This window comes from Pinus tabuliformis, chromosome 1_2 (assembly GCF_031772625.1).
Source record: "Pinus tabuliformis cultivar Carrire ecotype Pingquan chromosome 1_2, CPIR1, whole genome shotgun sequence".
Taxonomy (NCBI): Eukaryota; Viridiplantae; Streptophyta; class Pinopsida; order Pinales; family Pinaceae; genus Pinus; species Pinus tabuliformis.
In genome coordinates, this window is record NC_142298.1 from 17,719,925 (window position 1) to 17,733,952 (window position 14,028).

At 38.3% G+C, this 14,028-nt stretch overlaps 1 protein-coding gene across 1 annotated transcript; it reads right to left on the minus strand.

The window, feature by feature from the left end:
- Window positions 1-4,181: 4,181 nt before the first annotated feature.
- Window positions 4,182-13,703, minus strand: LOC149204095 (aspartyl protease APCB1-like). The gene is made up of 10 exons (XM_089393197.1): window positions 13,408-13,703; window positions 13,202-13,319; window positions 12,201-12,424; window positions 11,674-11,907; window positions 7,353-7,506; window positions 7,192-7,280; window positions 6,859-6,964; window positions 6,594-6,666; window positions 6,318-6,411; window positions 4,182-4,766 (listed from the first exon to the last, which is right to left on the minus strand). The coding sequence occupies exons 1-10, from the start codon at window positions 13,635-13,637 to the stop codon at window positions 4,754-4,756; spliced, it is 1,335 nt and encodes a 444-aa protein (XP_089249323.1). The 5' UTR covers window positions 13,638-13,703; the 3' UTR covers window positions 4,182-4,753.
- Window positions 13,704-14,028: the final 325 nt, after the last annotated feature.

The following is a 14,028-nucleotide window of genomic DNA, read 5'->3' on the forward strand; positions in this document are numbered from 1 at the left end:
GCTCCGCCAAGGATGCCCTTTGTCACCCTTTCTTTATATCTTGTTGGCAGAATCCCTAAGCAAAAAGTTGACAGCGGAAATGGAAGTAGGCACTATCCCAGGTATCAAGGCAACAAGAGGGGTGGACCCTATAAATTACACCCTCTTTGCGGATGATTCTCTCCTTTTGGGAGGGGCCTCGATTAAGATAGCAAAGGCTTTCAAAGAAATCCTTCAACACTTCTGTTTAATTACAGGAGCCTTGATCAATAAAAGAAAAAGTGCGGTTTATGGCTGGAATGTAGATCACCCAACTATCCTTTGAATTTCCTGCATATTGGGATTCCCAGGGTATGACAAGTGGGAAAAGATCAAATATCTAGGCCTTCCCTTAACCTTGGGACCAAGCCCTCCCTATGGACTGAAGTAATTAGCAAGATAAAAGCAAAAATAGCATATTGGGGAGGCCAATGGCTAACAAAGGCAGGGAAGTTGGTTTTGATAAAGGTAGTCCTCTCCGCCCTTCCCATCTTCCAGTCTTCCCTTCTGCTAGCTCCAAAGTCTATCACGAAACAGATCTCCAAACTCCTTTGGGACTTCCTATGGAATGGGGGCAAGGGCAATCAGAGCAAGTTACATTTGGTAAGATGGGATATCCTGAATAGACCACTCCAGCAAGGTGGGTTACAGATATGGGATCCAGGCTTAGCAAATCTGGCTCTTGGTGGAAAAATCATATGGCAATTGTATGCAAATAAAAATCATCCTGTCAGCAAGATCCTCTGGAAGAAATACCTAAAGGGAGGCTCCCTGAGAAACCTCACAACTGCTTCTACTCCAACAGGAACAACAATATGGAATTTAGTCAAAAGAAGCATCGACCATATATAGCAGCATTTATACAAAATACCGGGTAATGGGCAGAGAACATTACTTTGGGAGGACACCATTCAAGGGAATGCCCCATTGGCCACCCTAAATTCTTGTAACGATTTAAAAATCTAGCTAGTGAACAAAGGACTTCTCCGGCTTGCAGACATATGTTCTTGGGACAACAAAGGGAATTGGGCAGGATGGACTTTTCCAAGGGTTCCTGACCCTTTGGAACCACAAAAAAACTTACTCTGTGCAGCACTTTCTGGCCTCGCCCTTGTCCGTCGTACATCCAAAGATAAATGGGGGTGGGGAAGAACCGGAATTTATACAACAGCGCAAGGATTCTCCTCATTACAAGCCACACACGCATCTTTGCTGACTCCGAAGCTATGGAAATCTGTTTGGTCTCCCTTTTGCCTTCCAAAGGTGAATTTCTTCACTTGGTTACTCATGCATAAAAAGGCACTAACAGGAGAAAATCTAAATAAAAGAAGCTTCCACAGGCCCTTTAGATGCTGCCTATGCACTTATGCTTTTGAAACCTCTGACCATTTATTAGTTGACTGTGTTTTCACTCAAGAAGTTTGGAAGATGGTCCTCCACAGACTTAGCATACCCACCCCCTCCTAGATTTCAGTTGTTACTCTCTACGACTCCTGGGCAAATCAAAACCCTGAGAAAAAAATCTAAAAATGCAGGCTGGAAAAACATTTGGCAAGCAATTCCAAAATGCCTTTGGTGGAAAGTGTGGTTGGCTCGAAATGAGTGTGTTTTTAACAACAAGATCCCGAAATCAATGGAAGTGGCTTCCAAAGTAAAAGCTCTATTGTTGGAAATAATAGATAAACCCGCTTTTGCCTTTTTATTATCTGCAGAAGTATCTACGTGGCTAGGACCCTGTGTGTCAGGAGAAATGAAAGATTTAATCAACAAACCGATGAAAGATCCTACTTGGCGCCTGTGTCTCACTGCATGTAACTTTCTTAAGTGGTGGAAGGGGACCCCAAAAGCCATTATCTTCTTTGATGGAGCGTCCAAGGGGAATCCAGGCACTGCAGGTGTAGGGGGATTGATTCTCTCCCCAAACAGATCAGAAAAAACCAGTTTCAGTTGGGGCCTAGGCATATGTTCGAACAATCAAGCAGAGAGTTACAACTTCCTAAAAGCTTGCCAGATTGCGAAGCAGTTAGAATACAAATAAATTCAAATATTCAGAGATTCGGAGCTTCTGATAAAGCTCTTAAACTTCGAAGATTATTTTAATAACCCAGCTTTAAACAAAACCTTGCAGAGAATTTGAAACACTTTGAAAGACTTCGACACAGTGAACTCATACCATATTCTGCGAGATTTAAACAAACAAGCGGACTCGCTGGCAAATAAAGCCTGCCTACTGCCTCAAGGTAATCTTAGCCTTAATGGAGGACCCTGCTCGATTCATCCTTTGCCTTAGACAATCTACAGAAGGTAGATCTACTTTTCAGAGGGAGAGTGGTATTTGGTACCTTGAAAGTCACATTCAGGATCGCCAAGCAGCAAGCAGATGGAACAACAAGCACAAGGACTATCAAGCAGAAGAAACAACACTAGAATGTACAGCAACAGATGGTAGAAGGAATAGTCCTAGAAGGAACAACAATCAGAATGAACAGTAGCATAAGGAACAACACTAGAAGGAACAACAAGCAGAAGGAACAACAAAAAAAGGAACAGCTTCCGAAGGAACAACAACAGTAGCAGAAGGAACAACAGCAGAAAGAACAACAATCAAAAGGAACAACATCAGAAGGAACAACAAGTAGAATGAACAACATCCGGAAAAACAGCAAGCCAAAGGAACAACAGGCCGAAGGAATAGCAGGCCAAAGGAACCACAGATCGAAGGAACATCATCTGAAGGAACAGCAGGCCGAAGAAACAACGAGCAGAACGAACAATAGCAGAAGGAATGACAAACTAAAGGAACAACAAAAAGAAAAGCATAAGGAAAAGGTCGCAGACTTTGCTCTCCCAGAGATAAAATGTAAGTCAAAAAACAAGAATAGCCAAAAAACTCACAGAGCTTTTGAATATAAGCATAGGAGAAGGGACTACCATCAGCTCATTCTCATTGCTCAGTTTTTAAAAGCTACTATCGATTATTCTCATTGCTCAGTTTTTAAAAGCTACTATCGATTGTAATAGAAGCTTGCTCCACTTTTGGCAATAAATACATTAACCGTCCTTGTTAAAAAAAAGAGAGAGAAAAGATAATGGTGTTACAAATAATATAATATCACTTTCAATTATGGAACCACAGGGATTGAAATGCACCAAATATTATAAAGCCGGAAAATTATATATGCTATTGATTCAATAAAGATTCCTACCTATAGTAAAAAAAAATAAAAAAAAATTGTGCATAGATAAGCTCTGCTCCACATATAAATAGAGTCTTCACTGTAATTGTAGTTGACCTCCTAATGGCTTATGGAGTTCTTCTGGGTTGTGATTGATCAAATAATTGATCGCAACCACGGTTTCTATAACTTATTAACGCTAAACTAAAATGCATACTGCAATATTGACAAGCATATCCATAGTCTTGCATTTATTACAAAGGCCACTCTTTGTTTTACTAATGATCTGTGAAATGAATTTTGAAGGGCTGTAAGGCCTTCAAATGAAATCGTTGTTCCGGATCTATCATATACAAATTTGTCACAGAAATAGCAACTAACATGGCCAGAAAGCGGGCTCGCTCTTAAGATTAAAGGTTATATGGGCGCTGGCACCATGCGAAATTAGAAATGGCTTATCGATGTTCAGGTTCATTAAATCAAAGAAACCGTCAGATTAACTTGGAATTAGATTCACTTGGAGCTGGTGCCAAAGAGGATATGCTGTCTCTTGCATTTAAGCTTTCACATTCAAGCTTTCGCCTGATGATGCGGATTGCATGATGTGCTTTCTTTTGTTCACCACTGAAATATTTGACGCATTTTAAAAAGAATTCTGAGAAACAGTTTGACAAACTGTCTAATAGTGAAAGCATTGCTTAAAGCTTATTAAGAATAATACTTGTATTGTTGTGTAGATAATGAAGCATGGTTACAAATGGTATAATACATTTCTGTGAAACATATTTTTAAGTGCATCAAACAGCTTGTCTGGTTTGTATTTGTAAACTGTCACACCTCCCATGGCAATGGACTCTTTAAATTCATAACGCATTGGCCGATCTTTGATGAAGAACATGCTGTATTTACCATAAATATGCTAGAATTCTTCACTTGTTACCTTTCAGTTGATGATTTTTTTTTATGATTCAGTATGTCTTATAAGCTGCACAGGCCTTACACATTTTGATTTTTTTTATGATTCAGTATGTTTTATAAGCTGCGCACGCCTTCCACATTTTGATGCATGAAACTGCAGACAGTGGCCACGTCATATTTAACATTTGGTACAAGTAAGAAGACATGAAACACTACCAGACCAAGCGTTAAATGGTGATTCAGCACAGATGCTACTTTAGCCAATTCGGAACCTACAGGCTACGAGTGCTTTATCTTGATTGTGGTCGTTTATCAAAATGTGGGAAATCAACTTTAGATAATACTCCTATTTCGAACTGGCGATCAAATACAAAAACAAATTTGCTTCTCTGCAGCTCTCTTCTCCTTTTATGAAACTCTGCTTAAATGCAGTCAACTATTTATCATGGTGGAATCATACAACTGTTTCCTTGATATATACCAAGCGCTGGAAGTTAATATGAAGAGGAAGAGCAAACTGCTTTCCCAAGTTCTTGAGCACATGATATTGTTTCTTCTAATGTATTTCTGTGAAACACCGAGGGATCTTCTAACACCACAAATTGTTCAGCAAGAGGTTCAGAGGACTGCAACACCCGCCTCTATGTGGAAGATCTGTCAGAAACAACCAATTTCAAGAGTTAGATTCATTGATAGATATGTTACTTGATTAGAAGAGAAATTGAAGACTAAGTGATTAATCTAAATAACAAAATGAATATTTAATGAATGTCTAGTTTCTATCCTTGCCATCAGGAATCATTCAGGGGACCCATTTTTCTCATATTGGAGTGTCTAAATCTTGAAACATTTCCCTTGTTTTTCTAGGAAAAGTTTTCTAAACATTTTCTGGTCAAGTTTAGGATATGCATTTTGAAAAGAATGGCCCAATCCTCAAGTCGAACTTATTTAAATTTGGTATTTGTTTGCCGAAACTTGCTAGTGAAGAGTGCTGCCGTTGAAGCAAATTAAGAAATTTTAAGAGTTGTCTGTTTTTTTCAGCTTTTAGGTTGCTTGGGTAACTTTCCAGGTTTTTAATGCTATATATTTCTTCTGGAGGAGATTATTTGCTCTTCATAGGCTGTTAAATGTGATTCAAGTCTGCTTTTTGTTTCTATATCCTTTTATTGGAGAAGACTATTAACTATTAATGGGCTGTTGAATGCAATTTGTGTTTTTGAAGTGTACTTTTCGGTGCTTTATTAAGTAATTAATTGTACAAAGTTTCTGTGCCTTCTTTTAATATACATTACAGAATGTATTTTGATTGAAACTCAAAGATGTTAGGTTTTTCATTTCTGATTACTTCTTTTGTGGTTGATGAGGTTCACAATCTGTTAGTCTCACAAGGAAAGAAAAAATTCGACTAGGAAATATAATCAATATCTCTAATACTTAAATGATTCTTGGTGTCATGAGTGTTTTTGTGGAACCAAAGATTATATTAAACATCATCAAATATGGGTACAATGACATCATCTAAGCAACCTCACCAATCTCTTCCGTTTTAGTATATTTAGGAGGTAAAGATAAGAAAGGGAATAAGTTTCTCTGTATTCAACTCCAAAACATGGGCATTACTGGCAGCGTTTTGAGCAGAGGGACTAGCAGGGCACAAAAAAGAGGAAGTAGTGATGTAGTTACTAGTACCAAGTATAAATGATGAAAGATTCCCAAAATGCAAGTTCATAAAAATGTAGATGCCACTACTCCCTTATTTGACAAATAAAAAAGGAGTCGTCTAACGAGGCGGAGGAATTGCCCGGACGGCCAAAAGTGGCCGGAATCTGGGCAAAAAAATTTCAAAAAATCTTGTAGAGACAGTGTTTGAATCGTGTTTTTGATAGTGGAAATGGATTCAGCACCATCAAAAACGTCTAGAACACCTAAAATTTTGAAGTTTAACAACTATAACTTGGATTTACAAAAATCCTTGCCGGATTTTCTCTAAATATAACTGAAATTTCCCTAACTTTCCGGGCAATTCCTCTGGCTGGTTAGACTACGGCAATAAAAAAATGCAATCAATGATGTACTTGGGAAGAGTCAGTTACTAGCTCTCAGCTTGCCATATATGTTTCATGTACAAATTCATATGAAAAATAATAAAAACTGCACTAAATCCTATAGAATAAGAATCATAGGTAAAAGAAGAAGGTTCAGAACTTCGGAAGCTTTTGGCAATCTGAATCTGAGTGAGCCCAGCCGATCTGGTTTTTCTCATTGTCATAAACAACAAGGTGCCCTTGCAAAGATATATCTGCAAAATGCAGCACACTTTTGTTACTTTATCTTAATACCATCACCAACATGTAGATTAAGAGCGTGCCTCAACTGCTCTAGATACAAGCCCACCCAAGGTCATTCATGCCATGCTTGCAGAAAAATCAGACTGACAAACATACAACCAAAAAGCAGCAAAATACTATGCTGTTTCATTACCTCCAAGAACGTTTGTGTCCACATAACCCATTGCAATACCATTGAGGATTCCCAGGCAGACGTTACCTTTTTTCTGTGCATTGAAACTCATTCATCAGTAATTTTTCTTTATCACAGAAATCATTAAGCTTCATCAATAAATAGCTTCTGCAACAATATATTCTTTGGCAGACTCATAATGTTGATCCTTGAATGTTATGTTACAATCTCATCTGGTGGTAAAAGATAGTTGTCATAGAGTATGTCAAAGCTTATGCATGCTTACACTGATAACCAAATAACCTTCTGGAGAAATTTCCATATGTTTTGCTCTGGCACTTCCAAATTTGAGTGTTAACAACTTAAAATATTGTGCCGCCTCTGCAACAGAGCTGATACATTTCACAAAACTCAGGAAGCATTCAGCATACTAGTATCCTTCCACCATAGTTTTTATAATTTGTACTCTAAGTAAGGCTGAGATTAAAATTTTGAAACTGAACTTGCACTTGACTCTCTGGCCATAGTTTTTTATAATGTTTCCTCTAAATAGGCCTGAGATTGAATTGTTGAAATTGAACTCACACTTGAATTTCAAAACTCAACCAAAGCCATTTACCTGAACCTATTTTTCCCTTTCCAACAGAGTGGTAGGAATGGGTCTGATGAATCTTGCTCCACCTGTTGCCTAGGTAGGTTTTCTTTAACCTGTTAACATTGCATTATTAGAATGAGACAAAGTCCTTATAGTACAAGAGAAAGGTAATTTGTGATACTTACAGCTGAGAGGAAAGCACCATAAGCTTGATTTGTGAAGTATGTGTAGGAGCTACCACTATCAAATATTATTCTTCCTAGTTTTTTTCCATCTCCATCTTTGTCAAGGGGTTTTTTCCCAAACATCATCTGTGCAGCCCCCACATCGTAGTGTTTTCTGTAAAACAAGAGAACAGTATGATAGAAGTTCATAGATTATTTTAAATAACAAATTAAATCAAGAAAGTTTATTTTAAAGGAATTTCAAGTTAATTATTAAAGCAGAAGAGTCAAGACATGGGCGTTGTTTCTAACTAGAGGCCTATGATGCAACTCAGTGTCCGTATGAATTATTGGCCAAGCCTAAAATGCAAGATGCTACTGTAAGTAAATAACAAACTGGCTTTATGAGGGGAAGATACTTATCAGAGAATATAGTTACTCTGTAGGAAATTCTGGACTGAGCTTCAAGAACAGAACAGAATATAGTAAAGTTAGTGATGTACTTTTCCAAGGCTTAGACAGAATGGAGTTGTATGTTTTCATGTTGATGTTCCTAAAGGAACACATTTGCAACGATGTCTCTTTACTTCATCTTTCTGTTAATAAATATGCCATAGGGTATATGGTAATAATAATTGCAGTTCCTAAACGAATACAGCTCCTACAAAGTGGTTCTTAGTTGATTAACAATTATCTTGCAATGGACATAGTTTTACATCTACAAACAGATCATATAATGTGGAATGGACTGGAAACCCTGTTGACAACATTTGATTAGTAATTTGAACCTAAATTGGACGTTAAGGCAAAAATTATAGCCACTCATTCTATGAAGTTATTCAAACGGAGTGATGGCTTCCTCAGCATGGATGGAGATAGTTGTAGAAAGGAGAAAGAAGTAGCCTCTGTTGGAAACCATTTTTCCTAAGAGTTTCCTCTTGTTAAACATGGGAGTGGGCTATGAATAAAATAAACTTAACAAGTAAAATTGAATGGATAACAGTTATAATATACAGAATTGGGGAATCTATCATCTTTTGAAAGGGTTTTGGGCCTTGGCACAATGCCTATTGATTATTCCTCATATAGGACTCCAAAAAGAAAGCATATTGGTTACCTGAATGCGTTATAGTTTATAGCAAATGATTTATGGTCAGATGGCAACTAAGCAAGTAAAATGCATGCATTCATTCTAAGTGTACAGCATGGCACTAAAACATTTAGGTATTCAACACTATGCATCAGCTACCAATTTCCAAGTATAAGGCAGTAGACTAAAAATATTAACTACATGAGTCATGGAAATGGCCGGTACTATGAAAGGAGAAAATTGCAACTTCCTTGAAAATAACAAGGGTTGCTCATATGTTTAACATTTATAGAAGTAAAAGATGAATATTTTATCATATTGTTCAAGTTCCTTTGGAAACGAAGTTTAAGTTTTCTCATATTGTTATTCCTATTTGTGATAACCTGAGATGGTCCTCGTCTTATCTGATAATCTAACTCAAAATAGTTGGTATCCTTCTCTAAAATAGCTGAGGCAAATGACTCTTTAAGATGTTTGGAAATTGGAACCTTAGATATTTATATCAAAAAGGTCTCAGAGAAGAAGAACCTTGATGAAGAGTAAACCTGCTAAGTTGCATGTGAAAAAACAACTGCTTAAGACCATAAGCTGGAACTAACGTAGACACTTGAGTGACAACTAGAAACATGGAATCTAGCTCAATATCCTTTTTTAGGATAGCATGAGGCAAAGGAATGTTTCAAGACATTTGGAAATTGGAACCTTAGATATTTATATCAGAAAGATCGCAGAGAAAAGGAAGAACCTTGGTGAATATTAAACCTGCCAAGTTGTATGTGAGAACAACTGATTAAGATCTGAAAATGGTTTGGGTGACAACTAGAAACATAGAATCTAGCCTTTGTGTTGAAAAGTGTAGCGAAGAAGGTCTTCTCTGTGCATGTGCCTTAGCCAGAGAAAGACCATGATCAGTCTTCCTTTTCTCATGGACAAGCTCGTGGGGATGAACGAGTTAGTAGAATCATGCATGGAGTTGGAGGGTCAGTTAATTGGGTCTCCAAGTGGCAGTTCGAATTTGGATAAGACGAGTTGGGAGCTTCAGTTTAGATTGAGGCAAGGACGAGTTATAAACTCCAAGTTATGATTGGAGAGAGTTCAGTTCGAACTCAGTTAACGAAGTCAATCACAACTGCAGTTCCAAATTTGTAATTGTCTAATTATAATTTTCTAATTATAGCATGGATCAAATTGTTAAAAGGAGGACGAAGGCACAAAATTCAACAATTGTTTTGTGTTCAAGGTTGTGAGACAAGACAATAGCTCACGAGTTTGTGAGAGGGTGCACCAGTTTGTGTGTGAGAGAGATTCTTGCTGTGGGTGCGTACTTTGGAGGAGCCAATACACAGAGCATAGAGAGAATTCCTTGCTGCCAGATTGCGCTAGGTGTTAGGGGCTGCATCCTAAAGTATAGGAGGCCCTTAGCGCTAGAGAATAGGAGGCTGTGCACAGAGAATTTGGGCCAGCCAAAGAAGGCCTGTGCGCAGAGAATTTGGGCCAGCCAAAGGAGGCTTGCGTGCAGTGAATTTGGGCCAGCAGTGGAGACCTGTGCACAAGGAAAGAGGACCAGGCAGGCTGCTAGCAAGGAGGAACTGAGACAAGGTAGTTACAGGGTGTTTCAAGCTATTGTAAGCAGTGAGAACAGTGATTTTTCTAGTGCAGCAGATTGCCATGTAAAGAGATCTAATTGCTCTCACTCTATCAATAAAATCTACAGCAAGTAGAGGGTTTTCTCAGGTGGGTTTCCCTAGAAAAATATTGTGTTATTGTGTGACTGTGTTTTATCTCTGTTTCTATTCCGCTGCTTATCTAGAGGTTAGAAATTCTGTGTCTTGGTGAATCGAAATCCGTTTCAGTTTGTTCATCATAGCAGTGGCAGAATTTCAAGGAAATTCTACACTTTGAAAATTTCCATTTGTTGTTATCAAACCAAGATAAAAGATTGTGGTAAATGATATTTATGAACAACATCCACACTAAAGAATGGTTAGACAGAAAATGAGATGCTAATATATATGTCACATAAAATATGTAATAAAAATGAAGTTGGCATTGTTTATTTCGGGAAATGTTATCTATTTACAAGTGTTTCAAATATTATTATTGCAGGGTATGGAAGTAACCTTTAAGGAAAATCAAAGAGAAAGGTGTGAAGAGGGGATTATACAATGTGATACAAACCAGGTCATTTGTAGATAAATTGTAGAGGAAGGTGTATGGTTTATATGGAAAGCTAATTGTGCAACTCCGAGTAGAAGATATGGGTTCATACTATCACTTCAATGTACTATTATGGGCATTATTCTTCTCTTGAAATCGATGCAACTATTTTATCCCTATTTAATAATCCTCGTTGTTGCTCAGCTATGGAAAACTCTTTTGTACAAGGGTTCAATAAGAAGCTAATGCTGGTCATGGGGCAACTCGGACTCTTAGACCTATGACAGCAGAGAAAGAAGAAATACTCAGAGGCAAGGCAGGGTTAGATAGCCTCAAATATCTCTTCCTAGACAGATTGCTGTGGAGACTTAGGGAAGGGATGGGCAAACATCAAAGAGAAAAATATCAAAACTAGTTTAAATAGATGAATAGCATATGCAAAGGAAGAACACGAACTTTCAAAGAGAAGAAGAAGGATAACGGTTTTGGTGCTGTATCTCAGGGTACAGAAACCAGAATTACAGGAATTAATTGCAGATGTGTCTGAGCAAGTTGAAAACTCTTGAAGACCTTTTGTCTGTAGATTCGAACACAAAAGGAAGATGAAGAACAACATTGTGAATATTCTGAAGCCTAAAACGACCATGGTGTGGATCTGGAGGGATTTTGTCCCGTTTATAATTTTATATAATCAAGGCTGTAGATGAATAACCTTATCCAGACTCTCCATCGTTCTTGTACTGAAGCATGTGAAAGGACAGAAAATGGGAGCTCATACAATTTACACAATTTTTGGGTCAACTAAATAATCAGCACAAATGAATTCAAAACAAGAAGGCTTTGATGAATCAGAGTATTCAATATTAGCAGCTCAGTGAGACTAAGAAGTGAATTTATGCTATGTTCCTTGAAGCTGGAATTAAACGTGAATTCTGGTATGTGATGAACCAACATCTGGTGCCTAGTATATTGATGAAATTTTTATGTGTTGAGGGTTATTTTTAGGAAATATGTCGAGAAAGATTCTACTTGATTATGCTGAGATTTAAATTGAAAAGACAGAGACCAGAGAAAGTGGCTTTAATTTGATCTTACATGGATGGCTTGCCAATCATGGGAACCCAAGTCATGGTTGAGGTGGATACAAAATCATCACCAAAGAACAGATATCCCGCATCTCGTCCCCCTCGTGAAATACAGTGACCTATCACATTCTTGATAAGGCCTTGCTTTGCCCATTGAGATGGAAGGCTTGCCATACCACTGCCAAGACCTAAAACACCATCGATATGCCTCACTGCCAATGTTCCCTTCTGGTTATGTCCACACCTGTCACAAAAAACATCTATGAACATGACTGATCACCTCGATTTATTTTTATGCCCATCACAACCACTAAGGTCTTCACCTAAAGGCTAAAACACTTTCTCCATTTTCTTTTTCTACATTCCCAACACCAGGACAGTCTATCAAGCCTCATTAAAATATGTAATGACATTTTCTGGAAAATCAAAGATATATGTTATCGGATTCCATAATTCAGTAATTTTTACAGTTTTAGAAGTGGTTTGAAAGAAATGAATTCCACCTGACACAAACCAGCTAAAAGAAGCAACACATACCCAAAAACAGAATTTGCTGTCACCCATGTTCGATTGGCGAGCAAGGCCCGAACACTGTCTCTAACAAGGAATCCCCGAGTATAGCTATTATCGGCGTAATGAATATCATAATCACAGCGTTGGTTGTTGTGATTATGGCCACTTCCTGCCTGCACAGCAGCACATAAAGGATCCTTGCCGGGCACCAGGGAGTTTTCCTTTGGCTTGTACAAGGGGTGTGATCCCTGCACAGAAGACATAACCCTCTCATGTTATCTCAAACTGCCGAACCCAAGATAGAATGAATTCAAGAAATAATAAGTGCCCACTGATGACCCAAAAAGCAGAGAATGCAAAGAGTCAAATGCATCCATCGCAGTAAATCAAGGAAGTGCCTAAGACTCCAAGAGATAAATGCAGAAAGAGAACTAACAGAACATACAACAAATGCAACCCATGATGGAGATGCATTCAAGTAGAAAACAACTTTCATATCCATCAATTGGGTCCTGTCAAACACCATGAATTCTATCTCAAATACCATGAATATCTAGAAATCCAGCATGTTTAAATAAGAAGAGATAAGATTCAAGCAAGCAATTCATGGGCTACTAACCCAAAATGCAGAGTCAACTCCGAGATTCAGCAGGCTAAAAGCTTGGCTTATAACAAATCAGGGAACATAAAGTTGGGAAGGTACTGAGACTCAGAAAGCTCATAACCTGGCTTATTAAAAAAGGGAACAGAAACTCGCCAAAATACTGGTCATTGTCTGCAAGTGGGATAGATCTACTACCAACCCAAAACGCAGAGTTAACTCCTGGACTCAGCAGGCTCATAACTTTAGTTAAAAAAACATTAGGGAACATGAAATTAGAGAATAAACCCGAATTCAACGAAGTACTGGCCATTGTCTGCATGTGGGATAAGTATGCTACCTATGCATTGTGTGAATGCATCTACAATCTACTCAAATTACTCATGTGAAATGAGCAAGGCCTAGACTGGCCTAAGTTGCATACCTCGGAACAACTGATGCACGGGGCATCGCACTGGACCCAGGTGAGGTCACTACCAGTGTCAACATCCAGGTAGTATGGCTTTGGAGGATTACCAAGTGACATAGTAACGTAATACACCCTGCAAACCCGCCATACTCAGTTGCATATACTAAAACAAACTATGAATTCAGAACTGAGAATGAAATTCTGATTGTCTTCGACATTACCCAGATGGAACGACGTTCCCCATGAGACGAAAGATTGCAGTTTGATCCCCCTGCAACCTCCTGCTAATCCTATTGGTGTCTCGGCTCTCAAAGGTGGCCTTGGAAGCACCTCCTCCATCATCAACTGATGGGTGTTTGGGTAAGAGATGGTAAACGTGGGCCGGTTGAGCTGAACACATGCATACAGAGAAGAGTACAAATCCTAGGAACAGTTTTGTGACTAAACCCATGTTGACCTCAATGCCTTAAGGTGCCTATACAATACTATTATGCCTTACAAATGCGTATAATCGAAATTTATAATGTAGGGGAGAGAGGTGGTGGCTATCAACCACCACAATGTATTTAATTAAGATACCTTGTGGGTGTAAAACTCGCTTCTGCTTGATGGTCAGGGTAACCTTTTCAAAATATTTAATTGAGTAAGAAGGGATACCTTGTATGTGTGAAACTTGCTTCTGCTTTATGGTCAACGTAACCTTTTTAGTCTTGGGTCACCTGGCAATGTTATTTTTTTTCATTCCTTGGTCATTGCCGAGTTACTTCATATAGGGGAAAGTTATGTCGTTTATTATTTTGTCCCGGCAGAGTTGTCATTTTTTCTTTTTAACATGACCAAGT

What these genes read in the sequence shown, in the direction of transcription:
- LOC149204095 (XM_089393197.1), bottom strand. Translation starts at nt 13,637, where the DNA reads ATGGGTTTAGTCACAAAACTGTTCCTAGGATTTGTACTCTTCTCTGTA. An exon ending in GGGAACGTCGTTCCATCTGG is followed by an intron (nt 13,320 to 13,407) that starts GTAATGTCGAAG and finishes GCGGGTTTGCAG; the next exon opens with GGTGTATTACGTTACTATGT. An exon ending in ACAGCAAATTCTGTTTTTGG is followed by an intron (nt 11,908 to 12,200) that starts GTATGTGTTGCT and finishes TTTTTGTGACAG; the next exon opens with GTGTGGACATAACCAGAAGG.